The sequence below is a fragment of the Pelecanus crispus genome, chromosome 3 (genome assembly GCF_030463565.1).
Source record: "Pelecanus crispus isolate bPelCri1 chromosome 3, bPelCri1.pri, whole genome shotgun sequence".
In the NCBI taxonomy this organism is placed as follows: Eukaryota; Metazoa; Chordata; class Aves; order Pelecaniformes; family Pelecanidae; genus Pelecanus; species Pelecanus crispus.
The window spans coordinates 40,459,547-40,479,097 of record NC_134645.1 but is presented as its reverse complement, the minus strand read 5'-3'; the positions used below and the strand labels follow the sequence as shown (position 1 = coordinate 40,479,097).

The window sequence follows — 19,551 nt, the reverse complement described above, 5'->3', positions numbered from 1 at the left end:
ATGCAAAGGTGATCTTTCTAAAAATCATTCCCTACAAGGGAAGACATATGGAGGTGGAGGATAGAGCATGCTGCCATACTGCGAGGATGAAAATTCCCACAAAAGCCTGTTCGGGGGTAGCATAGCTCTCTGCCTCTAAACGAGGTCTGTGTTTTTCAGGCATACTGTGGCATAACAGGACTAAAATGTCAGAACTGTTAATACTATTTCAGTTAAGTCTGTTTACTGTCTTGTGCGCAAAACCCTATTAATTCAGTTGTTGATTCAAGATGGAAACTTTTCTGTATTTCTCTGTAGTGAACTAAAGTAAACAACTACTTTGAGTATTGGTTGAAATTTGCTAGAGATATTTGAAACCTTAGAATACCTTTCAATTTAATTTCATTTTTTAAATACGTAGGCATGACCCTGCAGGGCTTCTTTGGGAGAGCTCAAAAGTTGTTTGCCCATTTTGGCAGGGGAAGATCTCAACTACATGTGATTTTGTAAGCTGAAAATATGTAAGAAGCAATTCAGGAAAAGGATGAGAGGGTAGGAGTAGGGAGGGCCGTCTCTCTGGGTCATCACAATCAGCTGGGAGGTATCAGAGCATAACTTCTGCCATACTGCATTTTACATCACCCAAGTCATTTGGCCATTCATTTCTAAACCCTGTGGTAACTTTCTCAGTTGTGTGAGACTGTGGGTAGCTGAATTGTACCTGCCTTACAAAAATTGACACATGCAAGAATTACTGGCTTTGAAAGACTTAGCGTAGCCTACGTTTAGTTGATAGAAGATTTTTATTCACTTCAACTCAGTATACATGCTACTGAATTAGTATGCAGCTGGTTAATGTGTTAATGTAGCTGAATAGTTACTTATATATATATTCATAAATCTACAGCCAGTTAAAACCTTAATAACATTAAAAAATAAAAGGTTCTTTTTGGCCTGTGTTTTATGCACAGTCTTGAGTCTTATCAGTTAATTTTTTAATAAATAAAAAGTATTTAATTTTGAGATACTAATTATAAATAATAGAAAATTATTGCGCAGTGTGTCTTACTTCCTGCCTTTAAATACGTTCTAAAAACCAGTGGGAGATATGGCCTAAAATTCCAGTAGACGCCATGTTGTGTTCTTATGGAAACATCTGATTAAGAACATGGAGCTCGATAGTTTTAAGTCAAACTCCATACATTTGAACATGACTGCTGTAGAGTAAGTAACATAAACATCAAGAAAGATGGAACAGGACCGTATACTTACCTGCTTCATGGCATAATTGCGCTCCTTTTTTTTTTTTTTTTTTTTTTTACTTTATGTAAACACAGGAACTTCTGAAGGGGAAAAAAGCCTCCAGCATGGCTCTAGTATGACATGTTTCTGGGCAAATACCCTCTCACTACTGAGAAGAAACACTGTACATTTGATTTGTGAGAAATGTGCTTTAGTTCTCATTGCATTATCCTTTGTTTTGTTTTAGCCACAGCAGTGGATTGCAGCTGGATGACAAAAATACGTATTTCTCCTTTTTCTAGGTGTGGGCACTCTCCTGTGTATCGTTCACGTGAGATGTCAGGTCGGGCCCTTGTTCCATTTGTTATGGTAAATGAAGTACCACATACAGTGCAGTCCTTGCTGGAGGGGCTTCCAGACTCTACCAGTCCTTGCATACGACAGAATAACATTCATGGAACACTTCTGCAAGTAAGTTTCTGGGGGTTGTTTGGGGTTGGGGTTTCTGGGGGTTTTTGGGGGGTTTTAGGTGAGGGGGAATGGTGTTTTGGGTTTTTTTTGTTTGTGGTTTTTTGGGGGGGGAGTGTTTGGGTTTTGGGGTTTTGTTTTTTTTTTTTACTGTGGGGTTTTTGTTGGATTTTTTTGGTCATACTTCACAGCCAGATAACATGCAATGAGTTGTGCTGAATGTTCATGCATTGTCAAAACATAGGAAGGCTGCTTTTGAGTCGATTCTATCAGATGATAAATGTGGAATGCACATTTCAACCGTCTTTAGAAGGCTGTAAGCTGTAAATATCAACATTTATGTTTCATCTCTGGAGATTAAAGTGCTTTGAGAGCAAATATCTTTATCTAAACGTATCTACAGAGAGATCTGTGTGACTTGCCCAAAGTCACAGAGCAAATCTGAGGCAAAGTGAACTCCAGGCACCAGTAGTATTGTAGATACTGAGACTAGCTACTTACCTACATATTTATATATTACTTCATTTGCTTTTCCTGCTACACCAGCAGCTTCCTGTCAGTTTGCTGTACAAGTTGTCATAAACTTTATACTGTATTCTTCTGAAAACATTCTGGAAAACAGCTCCCTATTGGTTTGGAATCAGAAATTTCTTCATTCCCCATATATCATTCCTTTGGTTTATGGCAGTCGGTTCACTGTGTTGATTTTTAAGCTATCATGGTAATAAGTTACCCATTTTTATTGCCTATTTTTCACAAGCAACCCTCCAACAAAGCTATATTGTACATTATCAGCTCTGTTGGTCTGCCTTAGTTGGCAAGCTATCTAGGTACATTTTCCCACTGTAAATTGTGTGTGTGGTTTTGTTTTGGTTTTTTTAGTGTATCTTTTCCAGCATACTATTTCGCTTTAAAATCATGACCTTGCAGGAAACCCTAGGACAGGGAAATGAGTGAAGTCTCTCTAGAGCTGTTACTGTCAACCTGTAAAGGGTTTCAGCCAATTGAATCTGGATTTGGATGACGATTGGTTACAGTGAAGGCTGTTGCAGGGTGTGGGATGATGGTGTCCAGACTTCTCTGCTCTGAAAAGCAGTCCATGCACCTGTACGCATGCAAGTGCTTAGACCTGTGAGCTGCTGCATCTGCGTGGGGAGGAGGAGATTGCCATTATCAAATTACCTGTGCAGCCCTGGTGTGTCACAAAACTCCTGAACCTCCTGAAGCGTTAGGAAGAGAGGGTTATTCCAACAGAATTAAGTGCTTTCTCAGTCCAAAATGATTATAACCCTGGTTGTGAGGGTATGGACTGACTGTAGTATGTAGAGCCACTGCCACCTTTGTAGCGACCTGGAAAAAAGTAGTAATGGGGGGCTGGTTCTGAAAGAGCTGAAAGGATGATCTGGTTTTTAATCCAGTGTTGCTAACATGATCTTGTGCACAGGTGTAGGGAGTTTTCTTTTCCATACCTGGGAGGCAGGAGATATTCTCAGGGCTTTAACATGATTTCTTCTCAGTTTTGAGCAGCTGCTAGGAGCTACTACTGCAATCAGTACTGCACCAGGGAGAGACCAGTGCTGTCAGAGTATGACATTGTTCAAAAAAATGTCAGTTGTACCATAATGCTTCAATGATGTTTGGTATCTTGCATTTGTCTTGGGCTTTGCTTTTATGACTTGTGAATCAAGGTTATGCAAAGTATTCACTTAATACTTCAACAAATTTAGTGTATGACTGAAACACTGAACTATCTGTTGCTAGTTAAAAATAACAAAACATTCAGAAGAGATGCTGTAGGGTGATAAAGATGTGCAAAAAGGGAGGCCATGGTGTTTGCTGTTGTACCTGTAAAACACTAATGCCAGGTAGTTCAACATGTAGTTAGCATGCACCTTCTGTAAATAGTACAAAGAGCAAAGTACTGTGACTTTCAGGGGTTGTTGGACGCATGGTTTCAGTTTCCTTTTTATCAATGTAAGATGGGACTTGCAAAGCTGCTGCTAAGGCTCGTTGGACTGTAGAAAATTATGTTACTGTTACAGGACTATTCGTTAAAGTACTGTTTCTCTTAAGGCTTCCTTGAAGAGGCAGTGATCTGGCAGTGTTTGAAACTGTTTGCACTGCGTTTCCATGACACAGTAGGGAATTTATCTTCCTCTTTGATATAAAACCAAAACAAAAATCCCTACTAAAAAGAGTGAGTCTGTACAAAACTCAATAAAATCTAAATTTTTGTAGCAATACAAGGCCAATATCTTATAAAAATGGAATTCAGTAATTTAATTTCATTTGTACAGTCACATTAGTCAGAAGCTGACTAAGTTCATTGCCTGATTTTTTTTATTTCAGTGTTCATATGCTGTCAAGTCTTGAACAGGAAAGTTGGAATTATTCAGACTTAAAGCTTATGTGGCAGTGCCAAATGAATCTTGAAGGTATATTTCAGTTATGCTTCAGAATTATGTAATTGCTTCATCTGTTGCAAGCCAAATGTTAATTTATAGAAAGATCATTCAAAAAGAGTTCAGCATGAAGTGCTTGTCCAAACATGGCCTGGTTTTCAAAATACTGAGATTGACAAGGAGTGTTTTTTGACAGTGGATGCAAATGTGTTGTGTTTAACTTTGGACCTTTGCATTATGTGAAAACATGTCTTTTCCTCCCCAGTGTGATAACTATGGCTCAATTTAGAATGTGCATGAGGATAAAATAATCTTATGGTTTACATGTTTCACAGAATAATTCTTTTCAAGAATTAGCTAGGAGGAATGCTGCTGTTCTGTAACTCTTACAGAACTGATCATATTCTTCAAGGAGTATTTCTGTATCATAAGTAAATGCATTGACTTGAATAAGACAAAGAAAAATCTGTTCTGTGTTCCCTTTACAAGTGCAGTTTCTACTTTGCTCCATAATCCAAACCGGCGGGGGCGACAGGGGAAGTGGGAGTGAGTCAAGTTTGTAATCCAGAAGAAAATGCAGAAATCTTCTACTGGCCTTCTTGAATGATGAAGTATTTCTGGCTTCTTTTGTTTTATGATCTAGGTTTTTTAGCTGATCAGCTGAAAGGAAGAGCTCGTCCAGAGCTTTATGTAGAGTCTTCTGGAAGTGTATCAAAATTTGTAACTAGGGAAGCCTTTATGTTTGTGAAACTTTTTGACTTTTGGCAGTTGCCAAGGAACTTAAAGTATTTGGGAAGATTGTGAGGTAACCTTATCAGAGGATCAAATGTTTTTTTGACCTTCTGCCTCTTTACGGTTGGAATTCCTGCAGTATGTATTCCATGTGTTCAGAATAATTGAGAAATTCAGAATTAGGCTGTAATTAATTCGGATATGTTTTATTCAATAACCTGTACTGGCGATTAGTAATTTCAATGTACTGGTTTGACTCATAGTGGTATTTGTAAGCCATGCAGGTAGGGATGTGGTCTACTTTCTCTTTTCACATCTGTGTTTTTGCAGAAATGTCTGGTCTCATAAACAACAGTCTTAACTGGGTCTCTTAAAACTACAGTAAAGATGACACCTATGTAAAAGAGTGTGTTTTGCGTCCTGATGTTTATGAAGGCTTCCAGTCTTCAGTTTGTCTAATTCTATGCAGTTGCAATAAGCCTGAACGTCTTGAGCAAAACACTTGTTAGAGTCAAGAGTTAATCATAGACCTCCAAACGTTAGTAAAGCTCAAGGTTCACTTAAATTTAGAATTCATAGGGGGAGATCACATGGAAATGAGCCCTAAGCAGAAAAAGGAATTATGGCAACCTGGTAGTTCTTCAAAGAAACAATAACTCCAGACATAGGAATCAGCCTAACACAGAATGGATAGAAAGTGTAATAACACACCAGCTTGGACAAATTAGGAGTTCTTTACTGAATGCAAAGCAAGAAGAAACGTACTGAAGCAAGAGTGTGCAGAGAGGAAATTGGAAAGGCCAGGGCAAAAATTGACTGTAGCCTTCAAGAGATTTCTACAGAAATACTTAGTCTTGGAAAATGGAAGCTATTGATAGCTGATGTCTGAAAGATATACTTTTCTCCATTAGTTCATCAACACAGTCAAATATGAGCTTAGATATTGGAAACTACTTTCTAACATTAAGGATGCGTTAATGTTCAGCACTTAAAAATGGTGGATCTGCCATCATGTATATAAGATTTTGCCTGGGCCTGGGAGATGAACAGATGACCACTTGAGATTCCTGCCAGTCTCCCCTTTATTTTTTATTTCCATCAGTCTGCACCTGGTTAATTCTTGTTTGCATAGATTTGTGGGTATAACATTCATAGCTTTTATTGTTGTAGATGGTCTTGTGTAAACCATCAACATTTTGATGTAAATTACTCAAATTAGTTTTTAAGATTGTTATTGCAAATAAAGGGTTAAATATTATAAACATGAATTTTGCTTGGATTGGAAATAACTGACTGAAACTTTGAACAGTTTTTATATACAATTTAGATAACATGTTCTGTACACTTACACTTTATACTGAACAGAGTCCAAGAAGGTAAGCTTCTGGGCATACTAGGGAAAGAAAGCTTGGGCCTGTGTTGTTCCTAACCATGGGTGTTACTGGTAAAGACTGAGATGAAGATGACATTCAGTACCTCAGCCTTACCTGAGCCAGATTCATCTCCAGGTGGGCTTTGGCTTCCCTGACTGCATCTCTGCGTGCTTGGACAGTGTCTCCGTTTTCCTCCCAGGTTACCTATCCCTGCTTCCACCTTCTGTATGCTCCCTTTCTGTGTTTGAGTTTTGCCATGAGCTCCTTGTTCATCCATGCGGGCCTCCTGGCATGTTTGCCTGACTTCTAGCTTGCCGGGGTGGACTGCCTTTGAGCTTGGAGGAAGTGGCCCTTGAATATCAACGAGCTTTCTTGAACCCCACTCCCTCCAGGGCCTTATCCTTACAGGACTTCACCAAGCAGATCCAGGAAGTGGCCAGAATCTGCTCTCATGAAGCCCAGGGTTGTGATCTTGCTTTTTGCCCTTCTCCCTCCTCCCAGGGTCCTGAACTCCACCATCTCATGGTCACTGCAGCCAAGGCTGCCTTTAACCTTCACATCCTTGGTGAGTCATTCCTTGTTTGTGAGTATGAGGTCCAGCAGAGCACCTCTCCTTGTTGTCTCCTCTGTTGCTTTTGTCAGGAAGCTGTCATCAGTGCTCTCCAGGAACGCCCTGGGTTGCTTATGCTCTGGTGTGTTGGTCCTCCAGTAGGTACCAGGGTGGTTGAATTCCCCCATGAGGACCAGGGCATGAAAACGCAAGGCTGCTTCTAGGGCCTCGTCCACTTGTTCTTCCTGGTTTGGCGGCCTATAGCAGACACCCACTACAGTGTCACCCATACTGGTCTGCTCTTTACTCCTTGCCCATAAGCTCCCAGCTGGCTCATCATCCATCCCCAGGCAGAGCTCTGTGCATTCCAGGTGTTCTGTCACACAGAGGGCGACTCCATCTTTTCATCTTCCCCACTTGTCCTTCCTAAAGAGCCTGTATCCATCCATTGCAGCACTCCAAACATGTCAGCTGTCCTGTCTTGTCTCCATGATCCCAACAGGATCACAGCTCTGCATCTGCACACAAATCTCGTAATTCCTCTAATTCTTTAACCTCTTCCTTTGGGTGCATTAAAGTAAAGAGAAGTTACAGGAACCCCTAAGCATGATTTGCCCGGAAAACAATTCATCTGGTTGTAGATTATTTATGATGATTAAAAAAAACTCCCAAATGTATGAACTTTCAGATTGGTTTGCCAAGGAAAGCAGATGTTAAGACTTCAGCTTTTGTTTTTATCTTGTGAGAATCAGTTAACATGATTGATTTCAAAGGATGTGTGATGTGCATAGACCTAGAATCTAGTTGTTATTAGTACAGTAGAATAGCAGCAGTATGACTAGAGCTTTCAGTCACAGTTCTGCACTCACTAGTTTCCAGAAATCTCTTTCACATTTGCGCACTGGAAAAATCTGTACTCTAATGAGAGTGTACATACCCTGACATACTGTTCATATCAAGAACAATCCATTGGACAGCTGCAATTAATCATGGAGCAGATGTAATTACTATTAAGGTTTATTTCTTTTTCAAATGAAAGAATCTGCACATCAATTGGGTCATTATCTTGTATGTTATCAGTTTGATCTTCCTCATGTTCACTTTGGCAAGCCTACAGTTATGTATTTTTAGAATATATGGGATCAGGTAAATGAAAGTTAACGAAAAGAGGCATTGTGTTTCATTTAACTTTTCTGTGCCTTGTTTTGGATACTCCTGAAATGTTGAAGGTGCTAACCTACTTCCTAGAGGTCTTCTGTGGATTTATAACTAAACGCTGACACTGTCTAGCTTGAGATTGGGATACAGAACAGTACAAAAAATTTTGCTCCCCTTATCTGTCCCATTCACTATGCAGTCCCTTATTTTTGGAGAGCATTTTGCATTCCTTTTGGCATCTTCTGGGCACATATTAGGAGAAAGGAGGGTTCAGTGACTTCTTCCTCATTGTTTGCTGCTTGTGTACGAAGAGAGGGAACTACATGACTTTGTTTAAATGCGCATGCTGCCTCCATTTGCTGCCTCCGTCAGGAGATGGACTGTACTGTCCAAGATAAAGTTTTTCATACAAGTTCCCAGCTGCACATACCATTGAGGAACAATTTTTGGCTGGAAGCTGCTTTGTTCATGAAGCTTATTTACATTTTTGGTGGTACTTTGTACAAGCAATCAGACAACTGCATAGAACAAAATAAAAAACCTCTGCTGGCCTATCATGTCCTTGCAGGTGGATCCTTCCTGTTGTGACTGGTTTTGGTCACTGCTGTAACTCAAAGTCACAGAAATTCTGCCTGGTCTGCTCTGGTCCCTAGGAACATTTCTCTGCATTTCCCCCATGTTCTCATGTGAGGTCTGGCTGGTAGCTTCTCTTCTCCTCACTGCAGTCTTCCCACTTATTGCTATTACTTTATCACTCCTACTTATTTATCCTGAAATTTGTTCCCTGAGCATATGCCAGTGTTTTGCATTGCAAGAGAAGAACAGTGTCTCCTATCTGGGGGGTGCACATGACCTGTTCTTAAAGAAACACAAAATATAACTCTCAAGAGACAGATGAAACGGAGACAATTTGTTATGCTTTGATGCAGGGTTAAAACTTCATGAAGATAAAAATGGAAATTCAGTCATTTACTGTTGTTTCAAGTGTCATCAATCAGCAGTCAGTTACTCTTCACAAATTACTACTCTTAATATTCAAATTTTCTCCACACTTTGAATTTTCTCACAAAATTCTGTAGTTTCAGCTAGCTAAATTGGTATTACAGCAGTAGGCTGGTTCAAAGAAGTGGTTTGGGGTTTGGTGTTTTTTGTTTTTTGGGTTTTTTTTATGTTCACTAATTCAAACAATTCTGTTTGGCATATGAATGCGAAGTCTTGTGCAAGGAATGTTGGTTTGAGTTTTTCAACCTTCTTTTGTTTTGCTTTTGAAACTGGCAGCACTGTTGCACCTCTCAAATCAGACCAGAACAGACTGAGTCACATCAGCTTAGTCAGTTGCATGTGACAAAAATTGGACTTAGATAGATAGATAGATAGATAGAGGGCTTCAAAACTCTAATTAACATTAATTTTAAAGATTAAATTTCCCACTGACTTCAGTAAGACAAGAAATTAGCAGTTACTATTTTTCAGGGAATAGCAGCATCCTATAGAATTAGACTCATCTTCCTGAAAATACTTTACAATGAAAGAATCTAGAATCCTTGTATTAAAAAATAATAATATGATTAAAAAACCTGCATGGTTGCATGGCAGATTTTTCTGCCATCTGTACAGAGCTTTTATGAAAGTGATTTACTGTTTCTGTTTTTTTTCTTTATGGAGTTTATTGAATATGGTAAGATTTGTGCAATGGTAGAACTTCAAATTATCTGTATCAACTCTTTGGATATGCTGATGTTTTAAATATTAATGGAGAGCTGGAATAATTGATTTAAAGGGCGGAAAAACTGATTTAAAGGGTGGTTGGAGACTTTATTAAAGCAGTGAGAAAACCAGGACAAGAACATAACCTGAGAATAGCCATACTGGGTTGTGCAAAGATTTGTCTGAGTCAGTGTGCTGCTTCCAGCAAGGACCGATAGCAAAAGCCTAGAAAAAGAGTAAGACAGATCTAGCAGCTGGAGAAACATCTGCATGTGCTGTCTTAGCTTAGAGTACTCTTGAGCCAGAGGTGTATGGACATGACTTTGCTGAAGATAAAAAATTGAGTGCATAGCTGTACTGATGAAAAGAAGCAGTTCACGATGAAAACATCAATATATTAGGTAGTTTAATTATCTGGAAGAGTTGTATGAAGACAGATTGTTGTTGATGAAAGTAGAGCCTGTCTAATGCACGTGGATGCCTTTTTCCTTCCTTTGAGAGGAGGAAGATTTTAGCTTAAGTTACTCAAAGAAAGGAGGTATTTGAGACTATGATCACTCTTGTGTTTTGTGAGTTTAATACTTGGACACTTACTCAGAGGAATAAAGACAATTTCAATAAATATGAACATTTGAAAATAAAGCAAAGAATGATGCATGAAGAAGAGGTAGCAAGCAATCACGGCACCTCCTTTATTACAGGACTGAATAGGTAATAAAACCCTGCAGACTCCAGTGGCTAGGGTGTGAGAATATGATGTGAGACAAATTAGGCAAATATATTTTGAAGGTCGTTCTTGGATGTTGGTCCTTGTGGCTAAGCGAAAGAGAGAGGTGTGCTGCTCGTTAGCTTGACCTAAAAATCCTTTATGTGAATTACCAGCAGGGGTGTCAGTGACCATATTTTTTTCCTGTTTTGTTTTGAAGACGGAGGATCTCTGGGGTCTGAGGAAAAGGATGGGGAAGTAGCATATTGTTTATTCGGCTTTAAGCAGTAGCACAGAAACATTGACTATGGTGAATTACATTTTATTTGGCTTGGCAGTCAAGTTTGAAGTGTAGCAGTTCAACGTTGGCTTATAAAAACTCAATATAGTAAACGAACATTACATTATCTACAGATCAAAGAAATAAACCTGCTATAATTAAATGTTTTGCAATGAAACTTCCTTCCAGCTGTTTCTTTTCTAAGCTCAGTTTTTAGAGTTCAAGATAAGCCTTACTTTTAAGATTAGTACAAAGAGAAAAGAAATATTGATGTCAAGTTGAAAACATTTTCACTTATATGTAGCTGGCAATAACAGAACAGTGGTCTCATTTCTTCATGTTGTAAATTTGTATTACCTGTTACATAGGGGTTCACTGATACAAGGAGGCAGTAAGCATTTGAGAACAAGATTTATATTTATGAATGCAACAGAAATGCAACGAAGTTCCAAGAATGGGAGCCGGCAGTCTCTGAAAGAAAATAATTCATGAGATTTTGACAGAGGTTTTCTTCCAGCTGCTTTTTTTTTAAAAAAAAAAAACAAAAAACCTCATGTGACACTGCTAATTGACTGGACAGATCTGCTAGTTGGACATTGCTTTGAAGTTGCTTTAACTGTAATTAGTAATGCTCCAAATATTGTGTCTCTGACTTCCTAAGACATGTCACTCGTTTTCAAAAGGACATCAATTTACACAGTGTTTACACTCTTACTGGTCTTTTCATTCACTTTCTGCATCGTTACTGAGTTCCTTCCTACAACAGCTAAGGATGTGCAGAGATGCTGTTGTTGTAAACCTTGTGTTCACTAAAAAAAAGTGTGGTTTTAGTACAGAATAAGCGATATTCATCAATTAGTGAAAACAAGGCTGCTGCTGTTTTTAATGGAGAGGTAACTATAATAAGGACTGCTGTGGGTTGTGCTGGGGATATTGTGACAGTTGCCCCCTCCGTAGAGTGGGATGGATGACTTGATGGATGCACTGCCTCCCTCTCTCCTACGCCCTAGATTTTGACACTTATTACTATGGGTATGGCAAACAGTTGCTTATGCAAATGTTCTGGCCTCCCTGATCCAGTGCACCTAGTACTACTCTTTAATGAATAAAAGCCCCTGCAACCCATGTTGCTAGCAGAGGTTTTGGGGTGGCTGTGTGTGCAGCCATTTGAGGTACCCTGCCTGATGTTCAGTTACAGCCATAAAACATCATTAGTGTTCACCTAGCTTCTTCTCTAGTTATGTCTTGGATAAACGTGCAGTGATTGAAAACACTATATATGAATGTGGTTTTATAGAACAACTTTTATTAGGTGTTAGGATTAAACTAAGGAAAGAGACATCCTCCTATAGGTACAGTTTTCACAATGGATAGATAATTTTCTTTTTAGATGATGGAGATGTTAGAAACAAATACTGCAGGCACAGTGTTCTGGTTTTTTACTACTTAAATCTTCCTGAAGAGAGTTGAACTATTTTAGGCATTGGCTGGTTAACTTGATTTAGACCTCCCAGAACAGCAATTGAACTCTTGTGAATTCTAAATTTTTTTAAGTGTTCAATTCTATGCATATTTCTTGCACCTGTTTTGTATTATGAATCTTTAAGTATCCCTCATGATTAGTCAGGAAAGCAATCCTATCGCTCTGTCACAGACAGAGGATGTTTTTACAGTTGGGAAGGGAGAAGTTGAAACTTGTAAAGTGTACCAAAGATACAGTATTCTACTAGGTGGTGCAGTGGATTAATTTAGTACTCCACGGAGTTCATTTTTCATCTCCAAAAACATGTTTTCAATCCCACCCGCATACGATTTTTTCCTCTTCCTTTTGATCTAGAAACCATGTCTTTAAAACTTTCAGAGCCAAAAAAAAGATAATCCTGGATACACTTCCTGGATATACTTTTAAAAATACCCATCCATGATAAGTTCTGACTGCTTGAGGATGTATAAAAAATATTTATGAACAGTGAGGGCTTTTTATTAAGCTCTGTGCTTTCAGAAGTTCAGGCTATAGTGAGAATGTGGGAAGGTGCCTTCTTTGGTCTTTGGAAGCTTTCTCACTCTGTTTACGAAGCAGAAGAATGTCCTCCATGAAAGGAAGAGAAAGCTGGAAAAATTGGCATTTAAAAGAATGCTGGGTGGGAGAAGTGAATGAGTGGTTTTAAGTTTATAACTACTCAGTAAAAACTTACCTAAACTGAAGGCCAGGATGCAAGAATCTCAAGTAGTAGAACAAAAAATTGAAAGGAGGAGAGGAGGAAAAACCTGGAAATCTAAGAAAATGAAACAAAGGAAACACAAAACCAAGAGTAAGACACTTTCCTGAGGTGTGAAAATCAATTTCAGAGTGTTCATGAGTCAAATTAGAATTTTTTTGAATTAATGTAGTGTACTTTTTCATTCTTAACCAAATTTAAAGCATGTAACTTGCTCCCCCCCTGCCCCATTTATATGTCACAAGGCATTTCTTGCAGTAGTGTTTTTTACCACTGTTTTTTCTTGGTTTTATTAATTTAATTATCTTAGAATATCTGCATTTCTGAAGTAGTTATTGTTATGGTGCTAAAATTTTCTAGGAACGGTTTTCACATGGCTGTTTGACTTAAAGTGGTTTTCTTAATCAGGCTCTAAATGTCTCTGAATCTGAACCGCTGGCATACTCTGGGAGTGTGTTCCTCTGATTTTGTTCCTCGGATGCTGTTTATTCATGGGCCAGAAAAGAATGGGAAATGCATGTCCAGGCTGAGGAAGGATTTTACAGAAATTTGACTGACATAAAGAAACTACATGGGACAGGAAGTTTATGTAGGAGCAGGACTAACAAGTTGAAGCTGTGTTATACTTGCATCTAGTGGTGGAGGGGTTTTTTTGGGCGGGGATAGGGGTGCTGTCTTACTATAAGGGTCTGCCTATATGTGTTGCTTTTAGGTCAAGGGCTATGTGGGGAGCAATGCTCTACTGAAAGAAAATTTGTTTTCCACTGTCCAGTAAAACATGCTCCCAGTTCTGGGGCATTGCTGCTAAAACCCTCAAGGAATAATGTGGATTCTGAAGTGGTTCATCAGAAATGTGGCTTCCAGTGGAGCTGCAGGTAGCTCTTAGACCAATGTACCCTGCAGAGCCTTCGTCAGGTCCTGGAAACAGCCTAGGTGTGGTCTAACTGCAGAAGAGGGCAAGGGGGATGCGGAGAGGGTGATAAGGATGCTTCCAAATTTATCACCTGTCAAGGTCCCTCCTTTTCTTTGCTTCTTCCTTCACAAAAGATGCCAGTCTCTGGATTATCAGAGTTGCCTTGATGTTTGGGAGTGTGGAAACCTCCCACACAGCTTCAAGGAAGCAAAGAATGAATGAGGCTTCTGAAAGCATGATAAGCAGCAGGTGCTTCTATTCTGTCCTCCCTCGTTCCTTCTCAGGCTTGCACCTCTGTTCTCTCTCCCTGTTTCCCCTGGCGCCATCACTATCAACTTCCTCTGCCAGCTCATGTTTCAGGTGCTTACTCCTCCACATCTCTGTTGTGGACCGCATCCTCTCTGAAGGAGTAGCTGCTGTCCTGCTATATTGTTGCTTACTACAGTAGGGTTATTACCATGCTGTCAGGAGTGCATGTCAAATGTGTCTGTATATTCACTTTTATTCAAAAGCGTACGCTTCACATTCAGTGCGTTTTCACATCTACAATAAAAGTCTTAGTCTGATTTTGGCAGGACACCTCTCCAGATTGTAGTAGTTCATTCTGGCCTGGTTTTGTTGTGGAAAATAAGTAATGGTTACAAATTTTATTCTCAAATACACACAGATATTTCCATAGATGCAGAAAGGTCTTTGTGTCAGAATTGGGTGTTGGGAAAGCTTTAAACCTTGGAAATCAGCTTTGTCCTTTTTCAGTGCAAATACACCAACAATAAGATTAGAACTTCTCTTTTACTACTAGAAATCACTTAAGAATTCAGCACTTAAATATTTATGACCTAGATGAAAGATGTTGAGCATTTATAGTTCATGCTGAGTTTGGCTTCAGTATAGTTGAAGTTTCTTAGCACCTTCCTTTCCACAATCCAAATGCATGCATTTGTTTAGCTTTATAATATTAAGTTGCTCTTCTTCAAGTAAAAAAGTAGTTTAAGGTAGGAAAAGCCAACTTAGAACTTCTCTTGTTCCCCACAAAACGCTTTTATAGCAAACAAAATGCCTATTATGTGCTCGTCTCACATTTATGAATTGCAAGAAACCTTTCATTTATTCTTCTCTGGGTTTTGACTGTCTTGTTTCATTGGTGAAACAGACAGCACTGGCAGTTAGAACAGGAAACTGTAGAGACACCAATAATTTTTTTTTCTGAAGAAAATATAAATGGAGGCATTCTTGAGTGCATATTTTGCTTGTTTCTTTTCATTCTAATTTTTTTTTAATTACTGAATCATTTTGTGCCATAAGAAGTACAGCTAGAGCCTTTGCTCTTTGAAATGGAGTAATTTTTGAACACCAATGGATTCAAGACAAATAAGAAATTTTAAATCATATTGTCAGCATCTTACGTGAAACATCCTACATACTTCATGTTTTTTAAGTTATTATGTTAATACAAGAGTAATTAGTACCATCATGGAAACATACACATGAGCCATGGTGATTATGCTCTTGTCCCATCTAGTGAACGCTACCCGCTTCCAAAAAAGCCGAAGGAAGATGTAGAGATGGACATAGTAACACTCTAAAAGACTTCACATATACATCTTGTTGCTAAATAATTGTTGTTAATAGTTGTTATTTTCTGATGTAACATCTAATAAAAAACATATGCTGTATGCGCATATCCTGTGTTGCAACATAAAACCACAGCCCATAGATAGTCTTGAAGCATTTCAGAAAGGATGGGACTTGGTGTAATCACCTATGGGTAGATTTCATAGGAGCAGGCAGGATTTCAGACCTCTGTGGTGGTACTAGTTAGTGCTGTATTAAAAATGACCTTAAAAAGAATGAAGTGCATCAAATGCTTCCAGCAATAAAAATGCCTTTTTTTTTTCTTTTGTTTGCTGTTTTGAGTCAATCATTTATACTTCTGAATTATGATATTATAAGAAATCATTTCAAAATTAATCAAACTAGATTCTGTAGATATTAGAATGAAGTAATATTCTTGAGACTGTAGTTATTTCTTTTGGATTATTGTATTCTGTGAGGCATTAAAAAATGATATTACAGCATCAGGCATCTTCTGTTGTCAGAAGCGAAAGAAAGAGGTTATAAAAGCCAAAAATAAGCATTTCATGTTTAACTAGTTTTAAAATATACAAAAAATGGTATCTTGGCACGCAGTGATCACTGCGGAGCAAAAAAGCTATCTTTGTAACCTCATACTGCTTTTAGTAATAAAAGCGTAATACTGTTTTCCCTGAAAAAAACCTGAACTCTTGGTAACAGTGGTAGATACATTACTTTGTAGTTCTGTTCTGTTTTTTAATACCGTGTAACCCATAGAGAGTTGTTTCATGTTCTTCCTTTTTTAATTTTTCTGAAAAACCATACTGCGCTCTCAGATAAGTAAAATTTTTTTTTAAATTCAGTTAAAATCTTTCAGACAGATATACTGAATATACAGCATTGTCATTTTAATCTAATCTGACATAAGAATTAATAGTTCTAATGACAGTTAAAGCTGTTTTCAGTATTGTACAATGTGGTACTTTATGAACACTTGAACAGGAAGTTCATTTCATGTGAACTTTAATTTGTGAACTTTCATGATCACATGGTCCAAATAAATGATCTTACCCTAAATATTTCCTAAGTCGAGTTGTGGATGTTGTTAAATTCATCATGTCCAGCTGTCAAATTATTACTGCAGTAACTTCTTGGGCTTTTTACTCTCTGAGTGCGATAGGCTTTGTTATTAACAGTGAGATTTCCTCTGAAAAAAGAGGTGTTTATAACCACTGCAGCCTCTGACACTTTTTTCCATCAACTGTTTGACTAGTTCAGTTTTGCTTATGCTTTTCCATCAGCCTTTTCCTTTCAGATGAATTTGTGTTCCATCTGAGTGTTATCTTTGAATTCAGTTTTATTTCAGTGATATTTGGAAAGATTACATAGGGCAACCGGAAGAAAGGCTTAGAAGTTGGGAGTTAGTCATACGTATTTTTTTCATTCAGTCAGTACATGAACAGGTCTTGTAATGGCTTTCTCTACATGGGTGAACTCTGGGGTTTTACAGAAACAACCCTGTTGTTTAGAATTACAGTACCATGATTAGCCATGAGTGTCTTCACAATAACTGAAGTGTTGCAATTATACAAGCATAAAGTACTTCGAAGGTGTCTCTCGATGATGGACGATACCATTCAATTATGGTGTCATGTGTCGTGGGCAGGAGACGTTTATTGTCGCATACTCACAACTGAATTCCTAGAGAAGCTTGGTTGAGGTCTTTTTCTTTAGTTAGCTTGATTTTCCTGGGAAAGAAGTAAAAAATGGGTTATTTTGGGTGGCGGATGATATGTGTCCATTTTGTATAGTGATTAAAACAGAGAACTAGGTGATAAATTTGAGGAAACTTCAGTTCTTTTCTTTCATGGTTTGTAATACAAAACATTCGTACTCAGTGTTATTACTGTGTTGTATGCAAGGCTATCTGTAGGGGCAGATTTTTGTAGTGAAAACCATAATGTCATCAATAAGGATTTTATTTTGACCTTTTAACCTGTTTAACAAAAAGCTTTTACTCTGTTGTTATCTGTAGCTTACTAGGAGAGCACTCATCCTCCTTAACATTAAATAAATAAATAGGTGGACTCCCCTTTTGCAGCTGGTTGATAATATTTAATGTATTGTAAGGCCAGTGAGACAGATAAAGTGCACAGAAAAGGCTTAACAGTACTTGGAGAGGGGGGAAAAGGGAACTTGCTTTCAAATAAAGTTCCCTTGTTTTTCCAAGTGCAGTTAACTTGTGGAATTGTGTGGAATTTAAGTAAACTCCTAAGCTACCTCTGTGGATTCAGTAACTTCTGACAACATCATCTTGCTGCTTCATTTTGTTGTCGTCTTCTCCAAATTGAAATATCTTTAGGGTTTGAGTTTATTTGAAGCAATCATACTTCATACTGTTGTTACATGTGCTTTACTGTAGTTTTTATTTCTATAGTAAATTTTACTGCTTAAAAAAAAAAAGTGTTATGTGATGATCCTTCCAGTAATTCAACACAAACCATCAATCCCCAGCAAAATCTGATGATGACCATGATCTTGGATGCTTTGTGGTCAGGATTTAGGAGTATGGCACAGACACTTACAGGGCTCTAAAAGATTGCAATGCTGTGATAATGGAGATACGCATAAGCTCTATGTGATGAGGAGCCATCTGTCTGGCACCTTTTTGCAGCATTATTTATGGTTTGTCAGAGGTTATGAACAAAGTAACAGGAACATAGGAGAGAGAGCAGTGGTGGCTTCCGCTCATTTCTATGCTGCCAAATTCAGACTGTGAAGTGACTTGAAACTACAAGCTCTCCCTGGATTCTGGTTTAGTTTATCTAAAGGTAGTAAACAGTGTTTAATTTGTTAACTAAAGAAACTATTGATTTCAGTGACTGCTGTTGCAATTGCAGCTACTGGTAAAATACAAAAGTGACAGGACGCTGGCTGTGGAGTGGTGTGTGGAGATGAACACAGGCGAGACCAAATTGGTACTGATTGCGAAGGGGAAAGATGCTGAGGAACCCATTGAGATACTCTGCCCCCCTTCTTCTGGGTGTTTGTTTGCAAGAAAAAGGGTATGAAGTATTCTGATAGTTCCTTTCATCACTGCTGCAGAATGGTTTTCAGCTGCCTTGAGCAAATCTGGCATGTAGTGAAATGGGTGCGTTGCCTAGCCCGTTGCTCTCATTGCCAGTTTTGAGGCTTTGATGCCAGAGAATTTCTGTAGGCTTGTACTCTGCAAACAGCTGGTGCACAGCAGTCCACATCCAGCTGATCATCACTAGACCTCTGCTGAGTGTTGCAGCTGGTGGTCCTCCCTGAGCCATTTCAGTAAAAAGGAGTAAGATGTGCTCAATTTAAATAGCAGGCCTCTGCTAACCGAACTCGTGACTGAAGAGAGTGGAGAGTTTGCTTTCATTAGAATCCTGGCTAGGAGGTTTGAAGGTGTCAAACTTCAGCAGGATGCAGCGTTGAACAAGAGGTAGGCATGGTAACATCTACCGTTGGTTGGCACTGCTGTGTTCAGAAGGCAACCTCTGTGCAGTTCAATATCCAAAGCGAGTGGAGCGTTTAAGCTACAGCAGCTTTAAAAAACTGTTCTTACAACTGGTTTTAGAGACAATGAGACAGCTGTACTCCTGTGGGTAATAAAATCAAAGGCAAGCATGTGCAAACGTTGGAGAGGGTGGTCTTGAGTAAGGAAATGCATTGGAAGAACTTACTTTAAAAAAAAAAAAAAACAACCTTCTGCCATAAAAACTGTTGCTGTTGACATTCCCTTTTGTCAAAAACACATCTTAACAATTGCATGCAAGTGGAAGAGGGCAAGGGAAAAATAATAATAAAGAACAGATCTTCCTGAACAGCTTCTAATGCCTCTGAAGAGAAGAGCCTCAGCAAATTTCATCATTTTTCTTTGGAACTTGTCTGTTGCTGGTGAATTTGCAGAGACAGTGTGTGTCTGCCATGATGCTGCTGATTGTAAAACAAAGTGCATGAGCTTACTAGAGTTCAGGAAATGTCTGATAGCTTCAAGTTTGGCACTTTCTGTGAGAGCGTAGGATGCTTGTTTGGGGGAAAAAAAATCCACAAGGCGACGAAGCTTTGTGGCTAATTAAAATCAGAGGGAGTATTTGAGCTGTTTTAGGGAGATGTAATCAGCTGGCTAGCGAGATTAAACTTCGGGAACAAAAGAGAAACATATTGCAGGTAGAATTCCAAGTGTTCAAAGCAGAGATGCAAAATTCATTAATGTT

General features: G+C 38.6%; 1 protein-coding gene across 1 annotated transcript in view; it reads left to right on the top strand.

The window, feature by feature from the left end:
- THADA (THADA armadillo repeat containing) overlaps nucleotides 1-19,551 on the top strand; it is a 169,685-nt gene that overhangs the window by 73,233 nt on the left and 76,901 nt on the right. Inside the window, exon 28 of the mRNA XM_075707613.1 lies at nucleotides 1,524-1,692. Within this exon, the coding sequence (XP_075563728.1) occupies nucleotides 1,524-1,692 (169 nt within the window). The remainder of the gene's footprint in view (nucleotides 1-1,523; nucleotides 1,693-19,551) is intronic.